At 65.3% G+C, this 23,651-nt stretch overlaps 5 protein-coding genes across 6 annotated transcripts in view; all 5 read right to left on the bottom strand.

Annotated features, from left to right (window-relative positions):
- Positions 1-186: 186 nt before the first annotated feature.
- On the bottom strand, positions 187-7,398 carry CHLRE_07g353500v5 (uncharacterized protein). The gene is made up of 6 exons (XM_043064607.1): positions 7,204-7,398; positions 6,702-6,798; positions 5,389-6,542; positions 3,625-5,112; positions 3,208-3,303; positions 187-2,961 (listed from the first exon to the last, which is right to left on the bottom strand). The coding sequence occupies exons 2-6, from the start codon at positions 6,748-6,750 to the stop codon at positions 1,570-1,572; spliced, it is 4,179 nt and encodes a 1,392-aa protein (XP_042923175.1). The 5' UTR covers positions 6,751-6,798; positions 7,204-7,398; the 3' UTR covers positions 187-1,569.
- A 915-nt stretch (positions 7,399-8,313) lies between these two features.
- Positions 8,314-15,389, bottom strand: CHLRE_07g353450v5 (uncharacterized protein). Its single transcript, XM_001701987.2, has 15 exons — positions 15,253-15,389; positions 14,885-15,015; positions 14,418-14,639; positions 14,089-14,128; positions 13,776-13,911; positions 13,448-13,553; positions 12,932-13,039; positions 12,561-12,748; positions 12,062-12,191; positions 11,681-11,830; positions 11,319-11,496; positions 10,979-11,141; positions 10,491-10,712; positions 10,115-10,221; positions 8,314-9,963 (listed from the first exon to the last, which is right to left on the bottom strand). The coding sequence occupies exons 1-15, from the start codon at positions 15,290-15,292 to the stop codon at positions 9,881-9,883; spliced, it is 2,004 nt and encodes a 667-aa protein (XP_001702039.1). The 5' UTR covers positions 15,293-15,389; the 3' UTR covers positions 8,314-9,880.
- A 47-nt stretch (positions 15,390-15,436) lies between these two features.
- CHLRE_07g353400v5 (uncharacterized protein) lies at positions 15,437-21,048 on the bottom strand. Of its 2 annotated transcripts, none has more exons than XM_043064605.1 (6): positions 20,446-21,048; positions 19,203-20,264; positions 18,123-18,959; positions 17,643-17,877; positions 17,302-17,411; positions 15,437-17,080 (listed from the first exon to the last, which is right to left on the bottom strand). In XM_043064605.1, the coding sequence occupies exons 1-6, from the start codon at positions 20,728-20,730 to the stop codon at positions 16,934-16,936; spliced, it is 2,676 nt and encodes an 891-aa protein (XP_042923174.1). In that variant the 5' UTR covers positions 20,731-21,048; the 3' UTR covers positions 15,437-16,933. The 2 variants fall into 2 exon arrangements, with proteins under 2 accessions (XP_042923174.1, XP_042923173.1); XM_043064606.1 differs by having other exon boundaries at positions 16,217-17,080.
- A 180-nt stretch (positions 21,049-21,228) lies between these two features.
- On the bottom strand, positions 21,229-23,078 carry CHLRE_07g353350v5 (uncharacterized protein). Its single transcript, XM_001701986.2, has 2 exons — positions 22,167-23,078; positions 21,229-21,932 (listed from the first exon to the last, which is right to left on the bottom strand). The coding sequence occupies exons 1-2, from the start codon at positions 22,446-22,448 to the stop codon at positions 21,786-21,788; spliced, it is 429 nt and encodes a 142-aa protein (XP_001702038.1). The 5' UTR covers positions 22,449-23,078; the 3' UTR covers positions 21,229-21,785.
- Positions 23,079-23,195: 117 nt separating this feature from the next.
- The window catches only part of CHLRE_07g353325v5 (uncharacterized protein), a 5,133-nt gene continuing 4,677 nt past the window's right edge, over positions 23,196-23,651 (bottom strand). The window contains exon 7 of the mRNA XM_043064604.1: positions 23,196-23,651. This exon is cut by the window's right edge and continues 397 nt beyond it. The gene's annotated coding sequence lies outside the window, so the exon portion shown is untranslated.

The following is a 23,651-nucleotide window of genomic DNA, read 5'->3' as shown; positions in this document are numbered from 1 at the left end:
TGTGGGTTTTGGGCATGCTGCGATGGCTGGCCTAGTCTGCATGCAACGGCGGCAGACCCTGGCACAGTGGCACCCGAGGAACGTCAAAGGGGGGGGCGCGTTCAGGGGTACACGGTGGACATCCGGGACAGTCGTCGTAGATGGGTGGGAGGGGACAGTTCGTACCAGATACGGTACGTGGGGAAGGCACAATTAATTGATGGGGGCCCGCCTGAAAAGACAGATGAGCCAATGCGGACCGGACTACTGATGCCAACTACGTAAGTACAATTTCACCCTCACTCTCAGCTGGCGGACAGCAACAGTGTAACGTGATCACGAACACGTGACAAGGGAGGTACAGCAGGCGTGCAGCAGCCAGCACGGGGACAGGGATCTTGCGCGTGAGTGCTGTGTCCAGCTGTGTTCGCACGTACAATGTAACTGGTTCGGCCCTCTCGATGAGCTACAGAGACCGTACAGCGTCACGGCGCCACTGCCAAATCCTGTTTGCCGCCACCCTACCTTGCACCACACCCTACTTCTTGACCCACCGGGCCCCAGTACGGTAGTCGGTTAAGTCACAAGTGAAAGCCTCGTCCTCTCGAGTCTCTACCTGGTAGTGCCCAGCACAGTTGCATATGAAATCCCCACTGCCACGCTGTGGCAGCCACTGCAGCAGCTCGGTGGCAAATGTGCGCCAACGGCATTTGTATTGCTCCCGCAGCGCTGCCGCATTTCGCCACATTGGTTTCTGCACGACGTGTTGCGCCCAATGAAACGTCTCTGCAGTTGCGCACGGTGTACCTCTCGGCCCCCAGCATCCTTGCGAACGCCATCCTACTGATACTACGTATGTATGAATCCGTGTAGTTCCTTCCTTTTAACGAACGCGCAGGGACCCAGCAACCAGCAGCAGCACCCAAAAGCACGTACACACCCACACATGCACTTGAGCAGCATTGAGGTCAATTCACAAACACCAATGGGTCCCACCCAGCAGCTCGCACGCTCCGATGCTGCCCCCAAACCAGCAAGCTTGTGAACGTCCAAAGGCTGGGCAGCGTAAAAAGCCTGTGTTGCGCTCTGGGGCCTATCTAAATGTGTAACGTGCAGTCTTCTGCCCATCTCCATAGTAAGGATACAACCACTGCCATCAGTGTACATGTGCACGCACAGCTTCCCACCGAAAGGGTTGCTCAATAAGTGCATGCATCCGGATGGCGCCTGCACACACACTAGATAACACCTCCCACCTCGGCCCTCAATTCCATCATGATTGCGGAGTGCGCTAAGCTACTTCATTATTGCTGATGGTATTGCTGTCCCGTCTCACGTTTATGAAATGATATGCGCGCTTGCGCGCAGTGGTTCGCGCGCCTGAAAGCAGCCTGCAAATCCAGGAGACATTCTTGCCGGCCCAACATCACATGTACAAACACGCAGCGCACCAGCCCCTTATGCGGCAGTGCCCTAGGTGGTCTAGGTGCCCTAGGTGGCCTAGACTTCTGTAGCCGTATCGTCGGCTGGCGGGCCGCCGTCAGGCGCTGCCTCGTCAGGGCCCTCGCCAAATCCTTCCTGCCCCTGCATCTACTCATCATCGCCGGCCTCCATCTCGCCGCCCATCTCCACATCCGCCGCATCCGTGTCCGCCGCACCTCCCGCTGCCGCTTCAGCGCCATCAGAATCCGCCCCACCGTGATCGCAGCCCTCGCCGCCACGCTCGTGCTGCCCCGCCACCGCGTGTGCCTCCTCCACTGGGCCGCCTTCTACCTCACCCTCCGCCTCCACATCCACCTGCTCCTCGTACTCGTCAGCGTCCACGCCTATGCTGTCAGCGTCACCGTCGTCGTCGGGTTCGCCGCCTCCGTCAGAGCCGTCGGCGGCGGCGCCGTCGTCGGCGGCACCAGCAACGGCCACAGCCTCATCCGTAGCAGCTGCTGCTGTCTCCTCAACGGCTACGTCCACATCTGCAGCGTCCGCCAATGAACGGGGTTCCACATCCGCAGCCGCGCCGTTGTCGGCGTCCGCAGCAGGGATGTCAACATCAGCCTCAGCCTCAGCCTCAGCGCCGGCGGCCCCGAGCAATTCCGCACCGAAAACCCCCTGCACGGCAACCGCCTCCAGCTCCCCACCCAGCTCCACATCAGGCTCCCCGCCCAGGTCGATCGCCACATCCGGCGCCGCCGCCATCGCCGCAGCCGCAGCCGCAACCTGTGCCTCCATCTCCACCGCCGCCGCGGTCGCCGCTGCAGCGGCCGCAGCCGCCACAGCGTCTGCGTCCCCATCCAGATCCTGGGCTGCTGCGGCTGCTGCTGTGAGGTCGGCGTCCGCGGCGAGCTCCAGCCCGAACCCGGTGGCGGCGCCGGCGGCACCCGGCGGCACCCTGCCCGGCGGCGGCCCCAGCAGCGGGTCGTCCTCATGCGCGCCGTCAGCGCCCAGACCGGCACCAGCTCCTGCAGCCCCCACAGCCCCCACAGCCCCCGCTGCGCCGTGTGCCGGACTGACGCGACTGCGTTTGGCAGGCCGGCCGTTGGCCGCGGCCACAGCGCCTAGCAGCGCGGCCGCTGCCGCCTCAGCCGCCATGTCGTCGGCCTCCTGCTCGCCCCTAGCACCCGCCAGCCCACCCGCGGCGACCAGTGCCGCAGCGGCCTCAGCCTCAGCCGCCGCCTCAGCCGCCTCCGCGGCCTCCGCGGCGGCGGCGATCGCGTCGAGGCCAGACAACCCTCCAAGGCCGCCACGCGGGCGGAAGGCCCCAACTCCGCCGCTGCCGCCAGCGCCTCCGCCACTGCCGCCAGCGCCTCCGCCGCCTCCGCCAATCCAGGCCTCGCCAGCAGCGGCACCGTCATCTTCCTCGTATGCGTCCTGGGCGCCGCCCTCCTCATCCGAGTCGCCGCCGCCGCCACCGGCGCCATTACCGCCGCCGCCACCACCACCCGCCTGGCCCCCATAGCCGCGCTCGCCGGGTAGCGGGAAGTTACACTGCGAGGACACAAGAGTCAGAAGCAAACATCAGCGCGCTTCGCACACAAACACACACACCCTATGAACACGCGCATGTCACCATCTCCCGTGCGCACTGGACCATCACACGTTCGTCCGGAGCATCTGCACAACATATCCCGCACCAGCCCTCCCACTGCGTACGACAGCCCCTCCAGTGCACGGAAGGCCAGCCACCCCCCCCCCCCCCCCGCATCGAGAGTGCACGCGCAGACAGCCACGCACCAGCGCCGCTGAGCCGCGCAGCATGCGGGCCGCCTCGTCGTAGGCGCGCGCCGCCTCCTCCGCGCTGTCAAATGTGCCCAGCCACATGCGGCCGCCCTGTGCGGCAGGTGTGCGTGCGTACGGCAGAGGTGGCAGCTAGAGTGAGAAGGCAGCAACAGCAGCTGACATGCACGGGCTAGGGCCAGGGCGGCAACGTCGGCGGTAGCCTGCGCTTTGCAGGTGGGCGCCCGAACGGCCACCGCCGCATGCCCGTTGCCGACTCCAGCCTCTTACATGCGTACGTTTCCAGACGCAGACAGCGTGGTCCTTAGTCCTAACATGCTCAGCGTGCTTTCGAACACCCGCACAGTGTCGGCTCCATCCCTTGCCTTTTCCAACACACGCACGCAACACATGCACATAACTACACACGCTCACCTTGAGCGGGTCGCGTATCTCCGCCGCGTACTTGCCCCACGGCCGCTGTCGCACGCCGCGGTAGTGCACCGCGCCGCGGGAGCGCTTCGCCGCTGCGCCCGGCTTGAGCTTGAGCACTTGCCCCTGCGGCCCCTCCACCGTCAGCACGCCGCCGCCGCCGGCCCGGCCGCCGCCCTTGCCGCCCCGGCCGCGTGCGGGCTTCTCATCGTCCGTGGATACATCATCCGCTGCCGCCGCAGCCGCCGCCCGGGCGTTGGCGGCGGCGCCGGCCGCCGCCGCCAGTGGCGGCGGCTGTTGCACCTGTTGTGTCTGATGGGCCACCATGGAGTCCTTCACCTGCCGCAGTAGCTCCAGGTGCGCGGGGCTGAGAGCCGCCAAGCCGCCGTTCAGCGCCGCCTCAGCAGCCGCCGCCGCCGCCACTGCGGCCGCCGCCGGCGGGGTGGGCGGCGCGGGCGAGGGCGGCTGGCGTCGGGCGCCCAGCGGCACCACGATATGCGGCAGCCCTGCCAGCGCCGGCGACACCACCCTGTGACCCCGCCCCTGCCCCTGCCCCTGCCCCTGGGCTTGCAGGGCGGCGGCGCCGCCGGCGCCCGCCGCGCCGCGCCGCGCCCTCAGCAGTTCGCACACCTGGTCCACCGCTGAGCCCGCGCCGCTCGTGCCGCCGCTTAGGTCGAGGACGCCACCGGTGCCGCCACCGCCGCCGAGAGCGGCGGCTGTCGCCGTGGCGGCGGCTGGCGGGGCGCGGCCATTTATGGTTGCACCCAGGCGGCTGGCGGTGTTGGCGACTAGAGCCAGGCCCAGCTGCGCTATGGGCGAGGGAGCGCTCAGGCCGCCAGGGAACGCGGCGGCCGCTGCGTCGTAATGCTGGTTGTAGAGGTGGTTGAACGCCGAGTCATCGTCTGCGTCGTCAACCAGGCCACCCGCGCCCAAGCCGCCGGCTGCGCCGCCACGCGGCGGCCCGGTGGCGGCCTTGCTGTCCAGCGGCCGCAGCTTGAGCGCCGGCGCGACGGGCACGGGGGCGGCGCCGCCGCCGCCGCCGCCTGCCGCGCCCGCCGCGGCCTCCAGCGTCGCCCCGTCCTGCAGCCGCAGCAGCTGCAGCTTGTACGGCTGCGGCTGCTGTCCAGCAGGCTTGCCGTCCGCGCCCCGGTCCTGAGAGTCCGTCGGCGAGCGCGGCGGCGCTGCCGCCGCCACCGCCGCCGCCGCGGCGGCGGCGGCCTCTGCCTCCGGCGGGTGGAACATGTCCCAGCCCGGCGAGCGCAGCTCTGCTGTGTCGCGGCGTCCGGCTGCGCGCTGAGTCAGCTGCTGCTGGATGTGTCCTAGCACCTCCGCCAGCGGCAGCAGGCAGCTGTCGCCAATGGGCATGCCGCTGGACAGGCACAGCGGCGTCAGTGCCAGCGCGATGACGGGGTGCGTGCGCGAGGCGGCGCCGGGGTCCGGCGCCGGGGCCTCCTCCGCAGCGGTGGTCCAGTCGAGCGGGTCCAGCGGGAGCTGTGGGTAGGGTGCAGCGCGTGCGTCGAGCGGGTGGGAGCGAGAAATCGGAATTAGATAAGCAGGCATAGGCCAGGGGATTCTTCGAGGACTGGAAGTCTCCTATCTCCTTCCGACGCGCCCCTCTTGACCATGAGCACAACGTGCATCCCTTGCGTGCAAGCCCAGCACGTAGCACCGCATCGCATACACTGTCGCGCGTGTTCCCTGCCTTGTGCTCTACGACACCCACAAACACTTGCACGCACATGTGTACACGCACACATACACACGCACCTGTATCTGCAGCATGCCGTCCTTGGTGACCCGCCACGCCAGGTGGTCCGGCGTGGGCATCAGCGGCATGTGGATGGGCAGACCAGGCAGACCAGGCAGCCGTGCGCCGCCACGCCCTGTCCCCGCACCACCTCCACCTCCACCTCCACCTGCCGGCCTGAGCAGATCCGCCTCGGCAGCCTGAGTGGCGGAGGTAGGAGTGGCCGGCCGATGCTGAGGCACCGGCGGCGTCTGGTGGTGGCTGGGCTGCCGTGTCGGCGGCGCCGGCGGCCCGGGCCCAGGGCTGGGCGGTGTGCGCTCCTGCTTCACCCGGACGCCTAGTTGCATGTGGCCCCGCTCCGCCGCCGCCACCGCCGCGGTCGCCGCCGCCAGCAGCTGCCGATGCTGCTGTTGCTGCTGGTGATGCTGCTGCTGCTGCTGCTGCTGCTGCTGCTGCTGCTGCTGCTGCTGGTGATGCTGATGTTGCTGCTGCTCCAGCTGGTGACCGATGAGGCGGCGCCGCTCCGCCATTTCCGACTCGTCCTGCCCCCGGCCAACGTGCCTGCCGCCGTTACCCCCCGCCCGGCCGGCCGCGAGGCTGCCCTCCAGCGCGCGCAGCAGCTGCTGCTCCCGCTCCCACTGCTGCTGTTGCTGCTGCTCCCGCTGGTGTTGCTGCTGAGCTGCTGCCCCGGCCGGCTGCTGCCTGCCCTGCTGTTGGTGCTGCTGCATCTGCTTCTGGCGCTGTTGCTGCTGCTGATGTTGGTGCTCACGCAGCAACATCTCGGCCTCACGCACCACAGCAGATGCGTCTTGCCCACCAAACCCATTCGCCCGCAGCTGCTGCTGTAGCTGCAGCTGTTGTTGCTGCTGTTGCTGTTGTTGCTGTTGCCGCTGTTGGTGGTGGTGCTGCTGGTGCTGCTGATGCTGCTGCTGCAGCTGCAGGATGAGTTGCTGCTGCTGAAGCTGCTGCTGCTTAACATTTAAAGCGTTGATGATCTGTTCGGGCACGCCCATGCGGCGGGCTGCGGCGGCCGCTACCGCCATCTGCCCGGCCTCGTAGGCAGCCGCAGCGATCTCCGCCTGACCGCCGCCAGCTGCATTTCCGCCGGCATAGCCCGCCGCTCGTTGCTGTTGTTGCTGCTGTTGTTGCTGCTGCTGCTGTTGTTGCAGCAAAGCTGTACATTGAAAGGGTGAAGGGGCAACGTAAATCGAGGCATGACCGGAGCTCCGGGGTAGTGTGGGACCCACTAAAAAGGACCAGGGGCTAGCCGAAACCCCACTCCCCGTATGACCCCCTGCCCGACAGGAACACCCCACTGTTCCCGGCAACTTACCACGCCTACGAGCTTGCTCGGCGTTGTAAGCACTCTCGATGAAGTCCATCGCAAACAGGCCGCCAAGCCCGCTGTATCCGAGTGGGAACCCAGCTTCCTGGAGGCCACACACGCACCACCACGAGTATGTAAGCGGCCTACCTCTGTATTTCCTCACACGATTCGAGAGAGACTACTGCATGACGCCACGGGTGGGCGCTGGCGACAATCTGGCACGAAGTGAGCAAATCGAAGGCGGGCTTGGACTGATGATGAAACAGATACTATTGCTTAAGCTGAGACCAAGTCCTATCGACTCAGCCCACCGGGCGCTATAGCGCGGGCTTAGTAGCCGTTGCTGTTGTGCCTCGCGAGGTGTCCTAGGGCTGCCGCAGACGCCCTCCGGCACCCCGCGTCACACTTGCACGACTTGCGAGTATAAGGTAACCTATACACGGTGATGGCAGAAGCAGGCCGCCTGCGCGAGGGTAGTTTGGTGCCGCCTCTCCCTCCGACTCCTAACCTTTTTCAGCGCCACCTGGCAGCGCCGGCGCGGCTCCGACAAATGTGTTCCTATGTTCTTGGCATGATATGCATTGCTAATAAATGGCCAGGCTACGCGAAAGACGGCTTAAGCGAAGAAATTGTTTCGTAGGACACGAATTACGCAGTCGCGTGAGATACTGAAGGCATCCAGGCTGTGCAGTCAAAGCTTAAACTTTTGTGGACGGCTGATAAAAGTCTGCTGCGTACGTCGAGGAGGCGGCGCTCGTTCACGTGCACCGCCGGAACAATCGCCGCCATTTCTGTTTGTGCGCGGAATCGGGGCGCCCAGCGCCAGTTGACAGTCACCCGCGCGGTCCCCTCCAAAATCCCACGACTCGCCGTCCTTTCCATCGCAATTGCTGCATCCTTTACCATCACAGCCCCACCCGCCGGCCCGCCCCAACCCTGCCCCCGCCACATGACCCAGCCGTCACCGTGCGTCACTAACCGCGTGTCGCCATCGCTGCCGAATCCGAACGTGGACTGGCTGACGCTGTCCAACAGCACCCGTGCCGCGCCGGCCACCTGCTGCTTCTGATGATGTTCCTGCTACTTCGCGGTAACTTCCGCGATGGGCAGCCGTCGCTTTCATCTCCGTCGGGGGCCGCTTCCTCCCCACCACGCCCCACCGCTCCTGGAACGGCTTTCAGCGTCAAAGGTCAACCTTGCAACAGAGTAGAGCACCTTGCATTGCCGGTTTGCAAAGAGTCCGCGTTCTGCCCGGGGCTTGCATCTTCCAGGGGTATGCCGGCGCCGCTGGCGAGGAGGGCCCTAACCACGTCCTCATCTAGGGGCCCAAAGTGTTCTTTAGCTGAGTGACGTGTGTTGCGGAACTAAAGCGTACGTAGTGCCCCGGACATGCCCAATCTTTCTCGCCCGAGTGCCTGCACTGGGGCCCCTTTCTTGCCGCTCCCCGAAGATGCACGCCCTACAGGCCCGCGTTCTCGTACCGCGCCCACACCAGCGGTTCCGACTGACACGCGGTGACGCGGGGGCATCCGAAGCTTTCGCCATCGCTGGCGCTTCCACACGAAGCAACAACGGTTTGCGGCTGCGTCTATCACACACGATAGCCGGAACGGAGAGTCTGCTCAGCAACTTACAAGTGCTAGCCTCGCCGTTTCCCATGCGCCGGGCGATATCCATGCCTTCATTGGCATGCACGCGGCTCACACAGCCACTCATGGGAACCTAAAGGGCGAGCAAACGGTGGCAACGGGCTCTTGGGCGGCCCCTTGCCTCAACCATCAGTATACCTTTACGCACACACACGAGCCATTGGTAGTATCAAATCAGTACCACACATGCCGCGGCGACTCCCGGGCACCGCCAAGTCGCCACACGTGTTCGTTACTTCCTCTACCCCAACTCCCTCAGCAGAGCTGCACTTGCTGGCACCCGCCAGGCCCCATCACGGCCAAGCACCGTGTCAGGCCTGCCGTACCCGTTCCATTCCAATCCACCAATCACGCGCGCAGCCCCAAAAATGTTTGCGCCGAGAGACAGCAGCGTGCGGCGGTGCGGGCGGGCCTTCAACCGACCTCAACGTGCCGCGTCCCGCACATCCCCAGGCGCAAACTCCCCGCGCGCACACACACCAACAAAGTAGCAGCGGTGCAGGTATCCGTGAACCAACAGCAACATCCATCATCACCTGGCCACCAGCGTGGCAGAACACCGTGCCGATGCCCTCTCTTCTATCTCCTCGCGCCCGCGGCCCGCCGCATACCGTACATCGGGAGCCGAGCCGCCACTCCTCCCACCCTCAACAGGCAGCAGCCGACCGACCGGCCACCTTCCATTCCATTCGACCCGTTGTAGTTCTCATAATCAGACGTCAACAGGCAACGCATCATCATCGAACTTGGTGGTTTTGCTTCAGCCCTTTGTGCTCCAGCACCTTTATGTGGGGGCAAGCCTGCTCCACCCATCGAGGGGGAGGCCTTGCGCCAAGCCCGACTAAATCACAATCGCATCATGTGCGCAGCCACAACGGGTTGCTACTCGAGGAAATTAACATTGCTCGCATAGTGTGGACAGCCAAAACAAACGAAAGCGCATGGCACATGCCCCGATTCCAAACACAGTTAGCCAGTCAGTGCTACTGCAACCAACGACAGCAGCTGGTGGAGCCGGTGGCCACCTGCCTCCCCGCATTCCGTCAGCCGTCCACGGCGCACCACATCCACGCACCCACCCGCCTAAACGGGCCTAGTCGGGCGTCAGGCGTAGCCGCCATCACCACCACTGCCACCACCACATCCGGCGCCTCCACAAATCACCAGGGCTGGCAAATCCCTTACTAGTACAGTACATCGCCCTCGATAAACGGCACGAAGTACACAAACGACGTGACAATTTATCACCTGTCAGCCGTGCCAAACCGACTCTGTAGACCCGAGCGCTCTCGCTCGCTCCCATGTACTCTGGCATTTGCCAGGACAGGCACGCAGCCCTTGCCTGAGCCACACCTGCAACCCCTTACGGGCGCTTTGCAGCAGCGGCCACCACCATGCCACCGCCACCGAGCGCGTGTGCGTTCGTGTGCGGTGAGGATACTTTGGTGCCCAGCTGCCAACGGTCGCCGCTGACTCCGACAGCCACCGCTGCCAGCCATGCCGTTGCTGCTGCCGCCATAGCCGCCGCCGCCGGCTTTACTTGCCGCGCAGCTTGATAAGCATGTCCACCACGCCCGGCTCGGCGAGTGTGGAGATGTCTCCCAGCTCCTTCTCCTCGCCTGCGGGGCGGCAAGGCAGGGAGATCGGTGGGTTCAGGCAACCGAGTGTGGCATGGTGTGGTAGCAGTGCAAGGTGCAGGGCGCCCTCGGCCGCTGGCTTGCGGTGCGCCCCAGGCAAACTCCCAACCCACCCTGGCCCACCCGGGCGCACCTGACGCAATCTTGCGCAGCACGCGGCGCATTATCTTGCCACTGCGGGTCTTGGGCAGCCCCGGCGCCCAATGGATCACCTCGGGCACCGCGAAGGGACCGATGCTCCTGAGCGGAGGAGGGGAGAAGGGGGATGCATGCGGCATGTGGTAAACGCGAGGTGCGAAGGCGGTGGCGTGTTGGGAAGCTTGCACGCCACGGCCTCAGCAGGCGGCCCCTATGTGCTTTTCATCTCCTTCCTCTTGTGCCACTTCTCCCCTCCCCTCAGTCAAGGAATGTCCAGATCCACCCCAGCCATCAGCACCGCCATCTCACTTTCCAACAGCAACAAAGCCACTTTCTTTTCAACACCGCAAGCGGGCGGACACAATGCTCACTTGCGCACGTGGTCCATGAGCAACTTGCGCATGGCGTCGCTGGTCTGCACGTGGCCGCGCAGCGTCACGAAGGCGTAGATGGCCTGGCCCTTGAGCGCGTGGTCCACGCCGATGACCGCCGCCTCGGCGCAGTCGGGGTGCTCCGTCAGCGCGCTCTCCACCTCGGCCGTGCCGATGCGGTGCCCGCTCACGTTGATCACGTCGTCCACGCGGCCGGTGATCCTGTAGATTGTTGTTTGGCGGTTGGGTGGGTGGTGGCGGTGGTAGTTGAGATGAGATTTAGTGTTTTTGTGGGTGATGGGGGTGGGGGGCTGGTAAGAGGGGGGTGAGGTGCGTATTGTAAGGTGTGCCGGAGTGTAATCGTGGGCACGGCCAAGTACCCATCGGCGGCGTGCCATGCGGTACGCTTCGTGCCAAGGGACATCGCCCAGCAAAACAAATTCGTACTGCTGGGCAGACACCGCAAGGCCCACTCAGCAGCGACGCACCAGTAGTGGCCGTCGGCGTCGCGGCGGCAACCGTCGCCGGTGAAGTAGTACCCCTTGTAGGGCGCGAAGTAGGCGCTCTCAAAGCGCTCGTGGTCGCCGTGCAGCGTGCGCATCATGCCCGGCCACACGCCGCGCAGAGCCAGCACGCCCTCCGCCTCCGTGGCTGCGGGGCGGGGGGAGGAGGGGGGAACCGGTCATCAGCCACCGCCGTGTCAGCGACACACCGCAAACACTGCTGCATTCCTAGCCAGCCGCGTGCAGCCCACACGCAAATGCACAGCCGCGCCCTGGCCGCTCCCCAACCATCCCAAGCACCCACCCAACGCCCCACCGCACTCACTGCAGATCTCGTTGCCGGTGGTCGGGTCCAGCACCACGGGGCATACGCCGAAGAAGGGCACACCTGCGCTGCCGGCCTTGGCCTGGAACCATTTGCAGGGCAGCGGAATGAGCATGGCGTTGCCCGTCTCCGTCTGCCACCACGTGTCCACCACCGGGCAGCGGCTGCTGCCAACCACCTGCAGGCCGGGGCGGCGAGCGGGGAGAGGAGGTTGGAGGCAGTGCGACACCAGGCGATGAGTATTCGATGCCGCAGCCCAAGCAGTTCGTGTAATTGTGAGTAAGCCGGTTGAACCGCGATGCACGACAGACACTCCGCCTCCTGCTCCTCCCCTCCACCTCCGCATAACCTCTCTCCCTCACCTCGTGGAACCAGTGCCAGGCGTGCTCGTTCATGGGCTCGCCCGCCGACGCCAGCACGCGCAGCGAACTCAGGTCCGACTGCCGCGGCCAGGCGTCGCCCAGCTGCAGCAGCGAGCGAAGCAGCGTGGGGGCCGTGTAGAACTGGCGCACCTGCAGTGTGGGTAGGAGAGAGGGGGAAGGGGATAGAGGGGGAAGGGGATGAGAGTGCGCGGCGACACGTCAGACAAGTCAGTCTGATTGGTCTGGACCTGAGGCGCGAAACGCGTAGCGATTGCCGAGAAGAGGTGCATGTACACCAAAACCAAACAATGCCGGTACGCAAGCAGAGCACAAGTTGCAATGCCCATCCCTGTGCACCCGCTGCCGCTGTCTCCCACCCACCTTGTACCGCTCCACCATGCGCCAGGCGCGGCCGCCGTCGGGGTGTGTGGGTATGCCGCCCATGATCACGGAGCTGCAGCCGCACAGCAGCGGGCCGTAGGCCAGGTAGGAGTGGCCCGTGATCCAGCCGCTGCGGAGGAGAGGGGGCGAGGTCGGTGGGTATGGGTGTGGGTGTGGGGCGAGGGCGCGGTGTGTGTGCGGTGAGGGTGACCCGTGGGTGGTTGGGTGCAAGTTAGGGGCATTTGAGAGCTTGCTACCCGCGCAGAGAGGCTCTAGGACGCAAATAGAAGAAGCAGCGCTTGGGAGTGGAAAGAGGCGGGAGGCCGCTGGGAGGGGCTGCCGGCTCGGGGGTCTACCAGGGACAGCGGGATACAGGACGGCGCGCACACAACAACACTGAATCGGTGTTGCACGCCACCTCCTGCCCTACAACCTCCCTCCAAACCACTGAGGCATGCAAAACCCGCATCCCTGCCCTCCTCACCGCCTCCCCCCTCACCAGTCGGCGGTGGTGAACACCACGTCGCCGGGCCGCATGTCGTACAGGTAGCGGCAGCTGACGCCCACGCCCACCATGTAGCCGCCCACGCAGTGCACCACGCCCTTGGGCTTGCCGGTGCTGCCGCTGGTGTACAGCAGGAAGGAGCGGTCCTCGGAGTCCAGCCAGGTGGGCTCGCACTCCGCAGACTGCGGGCGAGGGGTTGGGGCGGGGGTGTGAGCATACGAAACAAGCAAAGCATGTACATCGGCCCCTGATCCCCCAGCACCTCCTGTCCGGCTCACACTCCAGCCCTCGCCCAACAGCCGCGCCCCCGCCCCCTGCCCACCGCCCCTTGCCGCGCCCCCTGCCCCTGCCTCCCTCTCCCTCACCTGCATGGGGACGGCTGCGTGCCACCACACGTCCCGCACGGGGTTCCAGGGCGTGTCGGCGGCAGCCAGTGCGTTGGCCACCTCCAGGCACAGCACACTGCTGGTCTCCTGCAATGGGTGGCGGCGGGCGGGCGGGGGCGGGTGGGGTGTGTGTGGGGGGGGGGGTGCAGGGGGGGGGGGGGGGGGCTGCAGGCCAGGATGTGAGTTCCTGGGGAGGAAAGGGAATGCAGGTAACCGGTTGCCGCGCTGGTGACACGCTGGTGAGAGTGGATGGAACGCAGTGCTTCCTGCCAGTCAGTCCTTGGCGTTCGCTTGCTGCTCATCAACTCCCGACCAGGCAAGCTGCCCTGTGCGCGTGCAAACGCCGCTGTCGCTGTCGCAGCCCACACGGTGCTGCCCGCATCCGCCCGCCCGCCCGTCTGACCCTGGGCGGCCCTGCGCTCCACTCTCCCAACACACACACACACACACTCGGGTCGCCTCCTCGCCCCCTCGCCCCCTCACCCCCTCGCCCACCTGCCCGGCCTTGGCTGCCAGCTTGACGGCGTCGTCCGCAATGGTCTTGAGCAGCACGGGCTTGGTACCGCGCATGACGCCCGTGGCGGTCAGAAGCACCTTGGCGCTGTGAGGGGGGTGGGGATGGGGGTACGAGGGGCAGGGGAGGTGTGAGCGGGAGAGGTACGGTGGAAATGACGGGCAGGAAAGGCGGCCTTGTTTGTCCTGGTTCCTCACCTACATCTGCTGGGCTCAGGCACACAAGCCTCTTCCATTTCCTTCCTCCCCCGCCTGCGCATTCCCTCTGCCCCCTCCCATGTGCCTGTCCCCCGCCCTCGCTCCCACTCACTTGCAGTCCACCATGCGCTGCGCCAGGCTGTCGGCGCTGAAGCCCGCAAACACCACCGAGTGCACCGCGCCCACACGCGCGCAGGCCAGCATGGCGGCGGGGAGCTCGGGGACCATGGGCAGGTAGATGGTCACGGCTGTCAGGGGGGGGGGGGGACAAGGGGGAGTGAAGCGGGGAGAGATGTGAGGTAGGGCTTGGCACGGGCGGCAAGGGCGGAGGTGGCGAGATACAGGACGCTCTGGGAGGGGTGCACGGGAGCAAAGAGGGGTGGCAGCAGTCCCGCAACGCAGCGCAGCGCAGCCCGGCCTCTCACCATCGCCCTTCTTGACGCCGCGCGACTTGAGCCAGTTGGACTGCGGGTGTGTGTGAGTATGTGCGTGAGGAGCGGTGAGGAATGGTGAGGGATACCAGGCAGGAATAATTAGGCGACTGAAGGGAGGAGTTGATCGGGCAGAACATGTGGGGGTGCAGGTGTGTGTGAGCGGGTGCGGGCATTCCCCGCAGCCGCCTCACTGCCTACCCACCACCTAGCCACACAAGCTCGCAGCGGTACCTAGCCCGTGTAAACTGCCCTCTGCCAGCCCCCAAACCTCAACACCCAAACTCCAAATCCAGAAAAACCAAGCCGCTTGATAATCTCACCAGCCTGTTGACCTCGGCCAGCAGCTCCCGGTAACTGACGGTGCGGCGCTCGTTCTCGTCGTTGCCCTCCCAGATGAGTGCCGCCTGCTCGCCGCGCCCCGCCGCCACCCAGCGGTCTAGGCAGTTGTACGACATGTTGGTGGTGCCGCCCGCGAAGAACTGGATGGACACGGGGCCGCGCCGTATGTCCGTGTTGGCAGCCATGTGGCCGCGCGCGGGAAACTGGGGGAGAAGAAGGGGATAGGGGTGGAGGGGAGGGTTAAAAGGATGGTGGGGGGCAGTGGAGTAAGGGGGAGAGGGCGGGGGAGCAAGGCGGCGGGGGAGGCGGCCCCCGGCCCCGGAGGCTGCACGTGCCGGATGCGGCCTCGCAAGCGGCGCAGCGGACGCGGGAGAGGACTGTTGCAACCCCGCGTGGCTGCAATACTGAACGATCCCCGAACATTCATTTGGCTTCTTCATGTCCTTACCTTGCGGTCCCAGTGGTAGCCAAGCGCCATTTCGCCCCAGAAGCCCTCGGGGTCCTGAATACTGCGCTTGTACATGGTGTCATAGTCGTTCTTGGTTGCGAGCAGCGGCGTGCGGTCCTCCACTGCTGCGCCTGGGTGGTTCAGGAGCGCGAGCAAAACAGGTGGCGAGTCAGCACGCCGGTGACAAAAGCGATTTCAGCGAAACTAAAGGGTTTGTTCCGACACCGGCCATCGTTTGCGGCTGCAACAAAACGATGCAGCGATGTGTGCAAGTGGAGGGTGGGTATGCATCATAACACGCTGCGGCCCGGCGGAGGGACGGCCAGTTTGTAACAATCGACGCTTTCGGCCGCTCGCAAGCTACTTACCGGCAGTCAGCTGCCGGGCAAGCACCTCGAGGCGCTGCATCTTTATGTTTGAGCTTCCTACGTTCAGTTCAGAAGCAAAGTATTGACACGAAGGTCTCGTCGCTTGTCGCAGGCAGCCTGGGCAATATCACCAAGTGTGCTGTCTGGATAAGGGAAATGAGTGGAATTACACGCATATATAAAGCGGCGGGGTCAGTTGGCTGAGACGGGCGGCAAACCGCCCTGCATTAGAAATCAGAAATTACCCACCATCATCCTCGCAAGCCCTCTGTACTTCTGCATTTTGAGCCTGCATGTGTAATAATACCTGATTGCTATAGCATACGGTTAATGGGAGGCGGCGGAGAGGCGAGGCGGGTAAACCCGGGTAAACAGTTGCGGGTCAGCGCCCGGCCCTTTCTCGCTCACACTTACGTCGACACCTCAGCGTGACCGGCAGTGCGCAAAATCTCCAGGATCCTTTCTTGTTAATGCCTAAATAGGGCGGTAATTCAGTTTTGTGGAAACGGGCCCAAGCGCGACCGTGAAAGCGTGCCTGCCCGCGGCGGGACCGAGCAGTGGGGGCATTCAACCTCCCTTGCGTTAAACCGTCGCAGTCGATCTGTCCGCAGTCCCGCGGGTTCCCGTATATAAAGCAGCAAGAAGTTTGATTGAGCCGAATTCGTCTGCGTTCCAGATCGCCCCCAGAGTGAGGGCCGCACCGGGTACGTTGCTCGAAAGTCAAGCGCAAAAGCGGGCTACCGCGGCACATGGCAAACTTGGTACACCTTTCCATGTGCCACAAGCTGAGACGGGTCAGCGCCTCGGTGGCCTCTGACGTGAAAAGTGTGGTGTGGCGCGCCCATACTGTGCGTCTGTGCCGCGAACCACCACGTGGCCAGCCGCAGTATCATGCACAAGTCCTGTGTGCGTGATTTGATGCCGCCAAAAGCTGTGTTGGGGGGAATGGGGGGCTGCTGGCCACCGCTGGTAACCGCGTCACACTTGTCACAGCAATAGTCGTTGCCCGATGTACGACGTACCGGCACACCGGCACGGTACGCCCAGGGAGGCGGCGAGGTCCTCACGCACGGAAGCTCAGAAGGGGCAGGTGCGGCGGAGGCTCTCTTTGTGACTTTGTGTGCTGCCCACACACCGCGCTTCTCCTTGCCCGCTAGGCAGTAGGGCTGGCCTTCTGTCCGCCTACCTATCCATCCACTGCTAAACTGCCGCCTTGCCACACAGCGCCATGCCCTCTTCGGCTCACCAGCTCTCAGGAATTATCTCTCATCTACATACGGTCCACTCCAACAGACAGCGTGGAATCCATTGCGGCCCTCCCACCTGCGTTATTAGTTGCTCACCCGACAGCCCATTACTCCTGCTTTATCGTGCGTGCCACATGCCGGCAGCTTCGAAATCGATAAGACTCCGCGTTGCCATACGCCATAGCAGCAATGCTCAAACTTCCAGTCAAAGCTACTTTCCAGTGCCCGAAGTGTCTACGTGCACACACGCATGCTCAGGCACCTGCGCACACGGCATCCCCCACCCCCCCGGGATACGCTGCGCCAGCCGCCACCACCATCTCAGGGCTGCACCTCTACCTGCACTGGCAGCCTCAGTCGCACGCCGCCACCCAGGCGCCACGACGCCCGCCGCGGGGACCCACCACGGGGGCCCGCCACGGGGCTACAGGCCCTCACGCCGGCGTTTGCTGCTGCTGCTGCTGCTGCTGCTGCTGCTGCTGCTGCTGCTGCTGGGCGGCAGGCCGGGCGGCGGCGGCGGCGGCGGCCAGGCGTGGCACCAGGTCGGGCCGCTGGCAGGCCTCCGCCAGGGACCAGGCATCCTGGGGACAGGGCGGCGGTGGGGCGAAGGGAAAATTATAAACTGCAGTCAGCCACAATCAGCCGAGACGTGGATTCCGAGGGGGATGCTTGGGAGTACGGTACGCTGGGAGTTGGCGTGGGCGGTGATGGTCAGCAGTGAGCAAACGCAAGCAGCGCAGCAAGGGTCTGCGGCTGGTTGTATGGCAATAGTAGTGCGTGACACACAGGCGTCGCTGCCTACCGCGGCGCCGAAGGGGCAACCGCTCGCCGCCAGCCACAGCGCCGCCTCCACCGCGCCAGCCGTGTCGCCGCCGGCCGCCAGCACGCGGCACGCCTGCAGCAGCTCCGAGCCTGCAGGGGGGTGGGTTGTCCCAGACGCCACTACTTAAGCGACGGCGGTTGGGGCGGACAGGTGGCGGCGAGGCACCAGATGTGCATGGTGGCATGGCGGCAAATGCACGGCTTAAGGCACGGTCTGCGTTTCGGCGGCAAGGGGCAAGACCATCGCGCGGGCCACAGCAGAGGAGCAAAGACTCAACAGGGCAGGAACGACACGCGCGGGCGCCGCACCACGCCACGCACCGCTCCCCATGGGGCACCCCAGCCGCCGCAGGGCCTCCAATGTAATCCAGTCCGGACCGCCGGGCGACTGCCTCAGCGCGCGGACGTAGGCGGGGCTGCCGTCGCGCGGGCGGCCGGGCGGCGGGATGGGACATGTAGGGCAGCGGGCGGCGGGCGGGCCGGCCAGCCACTCCAGGGCGGCGCCGTGGCCGGCCTCTGCGGCGGCGTAGAACACGGACTCGTCCAGCGGGCAGCGCTGTGCGTGCGGGTAGGACGGCAGGGCGCAGAAGCAAGCGCAGGATGGTTTCGGGCTTCGAAAGGAGGGACGCTTTTGCATCGAATATGACACTGGGTATCACACACTCACACCGCGACCCAACCCAACCCCATGGGGACTATTGTTGCGTGCCACTCCGTTGTCAAGCACAGGCCCCGCTCTCCTCCTCGCTCTATTGCATTGGGTTTGGTTTAGTTTGGGCTGGTACCTACAACCCCACCCACCATGTCGTGCAGCCAAGCCGCCGCCTCCAGCTCCCCGGCTTGCACCGCCGCCGCCATCAGACTCGTGCCTCCAGGGATGGGGCAGCCATGCGCGTGCAGCCACTTCAGCACCGCCACTGCAGAGCCGCTGCCACCACAGCCCTGTGCACCCCTCCCAGCGGGCTGACCCACCACACGCAGCCGACCCGACCCGCCCCTGCCGCCGCCAGCCCCGCCGTGCCAAGCCTGCTGCCAGGGCCCGCCACCGCGGCCGTGCCGCCGCAAGAAGCTGCGGCGGTGCGGCCCGAACGCCGCCGCCGGCTGCATCAGGCTAAGCTGCCAGGCGCTGGCGTCCGCCGCGGCGGCACGCAGCGCAGCCTCCATCACGCCAGCGTGGAAGGCGGGCGGCGGCGCAACCGCCGCCGCCACGTCAGCAGCTTCCACGTCGCCGGCCCGCAGGCAGGAGATAATACACCTGGGCCCGATGGGGAAGCCACGCCGGTGCAGCCAGCGCAGCATGCCTGCCCGGCTCCAGAGCCGCCGGCCTCCGCCCACGCTGCTGCTGCCGCTGCTGCCGTCGCTGCTGTCGCTGCTAGAGCCGCTTTGTGTCGAGCTGCTGCTGCCGCGGCCACGACTGCCGCGGCGGAGCCGTTCCACAGCGTCCGGGCCGCTGTCGATCAGCATGCTTTCTGCGCCGGCGGCACCGCCTGCTGCTCCTACAGCCTGATGCTGCTGCGCGTCAGCCGCCGCCGGTCCCGCCTCACCCAGCGCTGCCGTGTCCTCGTCTGGCTCCCGCACGCCCAACGCCGCAACCAGCTCCGTCACCCGCTCCCTCAGCGCCTGCGGCAGGGCCGTCACCTGCATGGCCAGTGCGTGACAACAGGCACGGCTTAGGTGGCGACGCAACACTGAAAGGAAGAGAACGAGGCAACCCTAGCCTTGCCAGCGCGGAAACACACAACAGGCGGCTGACCGCGCCCCGCGATGGCGCCCACGATACTTCACGTGAATGCAAGCATCCATGCACACCATGCCTGCACGACTGCATGTGCATTCAACCACGCGCATGCGCACGTGCGAGCACTCATGCACCCCACCCACCTGCAGTCGCGCCACCAGCAGCCGCACCGCCGCCGCCCGCCCCTGCTGCGCCGCCTCCACGAGCGCCTGCTCCAGCAACTGGCCCGGCCGCCGCGTCTCCGGCCGCCTGCCGCCGCCCTCAGCCCCCGCCACGCCCGCCGCCTCTGCCCAACCACCGCCGCCGCCAGCGGCACCACTGCCTCGCAGCTCCGGGTCTGACATCCACACCAGGTCGCAGCCAATGACATACGTCAGTACACGCACGTCTCCGCCCGACGCCGCGGCCAGCAGCAAAAGCGACGCGACGTGGCACAGCCTGTCGCCGCCGCTGCTGCCAACGGAGCCGCCGCCAGCGCCGCCGCCGGCGCCGCCGCCACCTGGCGGGCTGCGCTGTAGCAGCAGCTGCGGCAGGCGCCGCACTTCCAGCAGCCAGCGCAGCATGGCCAGCTGCCGGCCGCTGGCGGCGGAGCACAGCACGCGCGCCACGTCCTGCACCGGCCGCCGCCACAGCGCCGCCGCCACACTGTCCGCAGCGACCAAAGCCCCCGGTCCTCCAGTCACAGGCCCAGCCCCAGCCCCAGCCCCAGCGCCTGACGCCCCGCTTCCTCCCCAAGATGCCGCCGCCTCCGCCACATGGCGCGCGAGTCCCTCCAGCTGAATGAAGTCCCCAATGCGGCCCTCGCCCGCCGCCCGGTCACACGCCTCCACTAAGCAATCCAGAAAGCGGCTGGCGTTGCTGCCAGTGGCAGCGGCTGCAGCGGCTGCAGCGGCGGCGGCGGCGGCAGCTGGCCCGGCAGCGGGCCCAGCGGCGGGTGCAACAGCGGCGGGCGCAGGGCCAGGGCCAGCGGGCGCGAGGTCCGCCGCCGCAACTGCTGGCGCGGCGGCGGCTCCAATGATAGCAGCCACCGCCGCTGGCGGGCCTGCCGCTTCGCCGGCAACCTCTGCCGCATGGCCCGCTACCGCCGCCGCCGCCGCCGCTGCCGCTGGCTGCGGCGGCGGGGCGTCGGCAGTGGCCCCCAGCAGCTGCAGCAGCTGAAGGGCCTGTACGTTGCCGGCCTGCGCCGCTGCCGGTACTGCCGTGGCCTGCGCTCCAGCAGGGAAGGGTCATGGCATGTTTACTTGATCACGTAAAACATGCAATCAAACGAGCGATGGCCTAGGCCGCGGGATACTGTATGTCCTTAGTTATGCATCCCATCCAGCGAGCCATCCACACACACATCATCAACGTACGTGCACAGCCTCGCCAGTCGCGTCCACTTACAATGCTCCACCTGCAGCCGTTGTTAAGCAGCCACAGCGCCTTCTCCTGCAGCTGCGTGCGGGACTGCATCGCCGCAACGAACACGCGCTCATCCAGCAGACTGCCGGGCTCTGCCAGCGACCGAGCCACCCACACCAGAGACTCAAGCGTGCCACCAGACGCAGCCGTCCGGAGAACCAGCCGCCGCTCCTCGTCGCGGTCGATGGCGCAGCCGTTTAGTTGAAGCCATCGAAGCACGTGGACATCGCCGGCCGCGCACGCAGCGTGGTAGCACCGAGGCGACATCGGCCATCGAGCCCGCAACAGGGTTTCAAGATTCTCTAATACGCCCGAGCAGCATACAAGCACGAACGTCACCAGACGCTCTGCTCGGCTGCATCTGCCTGTGATGTGCGCAACCCACTCCGCGAATGCGGTGGGCGGCACAGGCTCGCGAAGCCTCACCAAGCCGGGTAGTGACCTATACTCCTTTGCTACGAGCCTGGCATGTACTGCTATTTCGTTCGGTGGCAACAATAAGAGAATCTCTTGCACAAGTGAGCTCGGCATGTGTGGCAGGTCTGCGGGATGCGCAGGTGGCGGAGGCGAGTTCCTAGCGTCGACGTCCATTCCTATGGTAGCCATATGTTCAATCGCTCAAGTGTATAACTATAGGGGCCCGGATGTTTGTTTAGAGCTGCATCTGGATGTCCGGCCGAGTCACCAACGGCGCACCGCCGCAACCGCCAGGCACCCGATGGCCGCCGACCCCGCTTCGCTGCCGCAAAGATGAATTGAGAGGTCGCTTTAAGGGCATTACATTCTTCCAACAAGTTTAGGACGACATCGCTGCTCCATGGCAACTTTGCTACTGGCGAACCACATGGCATGCGCACTTGTCCGGCCAAGAGCTACCAGTTTGGGATGAGGACACGCTCGCGCAAACAATTGCTGATACGCAAGCAATGTGCTCCTGTCACGGCTGCGTCCCCACATGTTTGACGGGCACCCGTGCTCCACCGTTGCATGCCGAGCAACGCTCCCATCCCCGTGAGGTTCCCTGGCCCCTACCTGAAGCCCTGCACACCCACCGAGCAATCCGACCAGCAGCAAACTCCACCCACCACCGTTAAAAGCCTCCGTGCTCCTGTTGTGCCTCTCAAAGCTGTCCTGCTGCCGCCGGACCGCCGGTGTCGCCATGTACGATACACGCCGGTCCCGCCCGGGCCGCCGCGCCACTGCTGCACGCACCGCCCCTTCCGTCCCTGCTTCTGCAACTTGTCTTGCCGCTAGTCCTGCTGCTACCTCTGTTCCCGCTGGGCCTGACACTCCATGCAGTCCTGCTGCTGCTGCTGCTGCTGCTACCGCTGATACTGCTGCTGCGGGTCGTATTGCCAGTTGGGGGCCGTCATCTGCTTGCCCTCGGGCGGCAGCGGCAGGCCGGGCTTGGTGACCAGGTCGGGCAGTGCCGTGTCGTTGACCTGGCGAGCCAGCTCTGTCACACGCTCCTAGGGGATTGCGGTGCGGATGGATGGAGGGATGGAGGAGGCACAGGAGGGCGTTTGTGGCATGTTGGGATGTGGGTTGGGTTGGTCGTAACGGATGGCAAGACCCCCCCGGGCTGACTGTGCCGCCGTGCAGCGCTCTGAAATGCGCCACCGCGCGCACAGAGGGTACCTGGCTACTGCCTTCAATGACGACCAACCCCTCCCCTATCGCCCGCCCGATGCGTGCGTGCATACCTGCGGCGGCGGCTGAACGTAGAGCGCCGTCCGGGACTGGATGGCCATGGTCACGCCGCTGGCGTCCACCTGCCCCGGTTGCCGCCCCGCGTGCTCGCTGAACACTTCAGCATCTAACAACACATCTGTTGTGTACTTGTACATGAAGTCCATCAACTGGTTCACCACGCGCGGCTCGAACTCCTCCACACCCATGGAGCGCAGCAGCGCGTGCATCGTCGCGACGTCCTGCGGCTGTGCTCCATCAGACACGGCTCCGCCAGCGCCCCTAGCGGCATCCATGGGCCCCGTCCGCCAGGCTAGGCAGTGTTGGAGAGCGCCTGACGGTGCGGGGCCAAGCCCCGACCGATTCCGCCTTTGCTAGAGCTCAAGTTGAGCCAGCCTTGCCAGAAGACCTGGTTTGAAGCTACAATGCTATTTCTAGATCACACAGCACGAGCAGTCGGAGCAGAAGCCATGCAAAAACCTGTTCGCGGCAAAAAAGCTTTCACTGCTTAAACTGACTGAGCACTGTGTCTAAGCACCAAACGATTGTATCCGGTTTAAGCTGTGCACAGCCCGGTTTTGGTTCAGGATTGCCATCACTTGATCCCACAATTCCGCCGACCTTTGCGCACCCCAGCACATATGTGGCCTCGGTTTTCTATGCTCTATTGAATGCACCAAATGCCAGGCCAGGCCCTGCGTCCTAGGGCCCAAACGAGCTTAGCCGTACAATGTTTGCTCGCACACTCCGGCGCACGCGATTAGGTGTCGCGCGCTACTGTATGGTAGCCCTTGTGTCGCACAAGTGGTTGGGGCGTGTTTGGGGTGAGTTGGCGCGGCAGGGTGGTGTCGCGCCCATGCTGCCCCGCTTGCGGGGCTTGTTCCCGGCCGGTCTCTGATGGCTATGGTGTAGTCCTATGAATTATCTGTGCGTGGGTTGGTGCCCGGCGAATTTCTGTTGCATGGGGCCTGCGCGCATGGCGTGCCCCTCGGGGGGTAATCCCACTCCGCTCGCACCCTAGACCCTCGAAGTAAAATTCGCCACTCATGCAATCGTTACAGCTACATAGTGGCTCCTCGCCCCCATATCGCGCGCTTGGGCGCTAGCTCGCGTCTGAGAGAAACAAACTGCTTGCACCCCCCATTTGCGCCAAAATCAACATGCAGCAAATCGATGCTGTACTTCTTACGCAGTGCGGTTGCTAGGGCTGTCCTCGCAGTGGTTGAGAGTGCTCACCGTTGTTATTTCACCGCGGAAGTAGCTGGGGCAGCGACCGGGCGCAAGCATCCAAGCGGTCGGTGGAGAGCCGGTCGCAAAAGTCGCTGGAATTGTGGGATCAAGTGACGTCGGGTTCGTGTGTCGGTTGCGGAGGAGCGAGGTTGGCCGGAGCGGGCTGCGACTCTAGCGATGGCATACCAGGGTCAACTGTCGACGGCAGCCATAGCGAGCTGCCCAAGCAGGTGCGCTAGCGCGCTGGGAATACCCAGCATGGCATCTGC

Source organism: Chlamydomonas reinhardtii, chromosome 7 (assembly GCF_000002595.2).
Source record: "Chlamydomonas reinhardtii strain CC-503 cw92 mt+ chromosome 7, whole genome shotgun sequence".
Classification (NCBI taxonomy): Eukaryota; Viridiplantae; Chlorophyta; class Chlorophyceae; order Chlamydomonadales; family Chlamydomonadaceae; genus Chlamydomonas; species Chlamydomonas reinhardtii.
Note: the sequence above shows the minus strand (reverse complement) of the source record. Positions and strands in the feature narration are given on the sequence as shown.

What these genes read in the sequence shown, in the direction of transcription:
- CHLRE_07g353500v5 (XM_043064607.1), bottom strand. Translation starts at nt 6,750, where the DNA reads ATGGACTTCATCGAGAGTGCTTACAACGCCGAGCAAGCTCGTAGGCGT. An exon ending in CGAGCAAGCTCGTAGGCGTG is followed by an intron (nt 6,543 to 6,701) that starts GTAAGTTGCCGG and finishes TTCAATGTACAG; the next exon opens with CTTTGCTGCAACAACAGCAG. An exon ending in AGATACGCGACCCGCTCAAG is followed by an intron (nt 3,304 to 3,624) that starts GTGAGCGTGTGT and finishes CCTGCCGCACAG; the next exon opens with GGCGGCCGCATGTGGCTGGG.
- CHLRE_07g353450v5 (XM_001701987.2), bottom strand. Translation starts at nt 15,292, where the DNA reads ATGCAGCGCCTCGAGGTGCTTGCCCGGCAGCTGACTGCCG. An exon ending in GCTACCACTGGGACCGCAAG is followed by an intron (nt 14,640 to 14,884) that starts GTAAGGACATGA and finishes CTTCTCCCCCAG; the next exon opens with TTTCCCGCGCGCGGCCACAT. An exon ending in GTGTTCACCACCGCCGACTG is followed by an intron (nt 12,192 to 12,560) that starts GTGAGGGGGGAG and finishes TCTCCTCCGCAG; the next exon opens with CGGCTGGATCACGGGCCACT.
- CHLRE_07g353350v5 (XM_001701986.2), bottom strand. Translation starts at nt 22,448, where the DNA reads ATGGATGCCGCTAGGGGCGCTGGCGGAGCCGTGTCTGATGGAGCACAG. An exon ending in ACGTTCAGCCGCCGCCGCAG is followed by an intron (nt 21,933 to 22,166) that starts GTATGCACGCAC and finishes GCAATCCCCTAG; the next exon opens with GAGCGTGTGACAGAGCTGGC.
- CHLRE_07g353400v5 (XM_043064605.1), bottom strand. Translation starts at nt 20,730, where the DNA reads ATGTCGCCTCGGTGCTACCACGCTGCGTGCGCGGCCGGCGATGTCCAC. An exon ending in ACGGCTGCAGGTGGAGCATT is followed by an intron (nt 20,265 to 20,445) that starts GTAAGTGGACGC and finishes GCTGGAGCGCAG; the next exon opens with GCCACGGCAGTACCGGCAGC. An exon ending in TGCTGGTGGCGCGACTGCAG is followed by an intron (nt 18,960 to 19,202) that starts GTGGGTGGGGTG and finishes CTGGCCATGCAG; the next exon opens with GTGACGGCCCTGCCGCAGGC.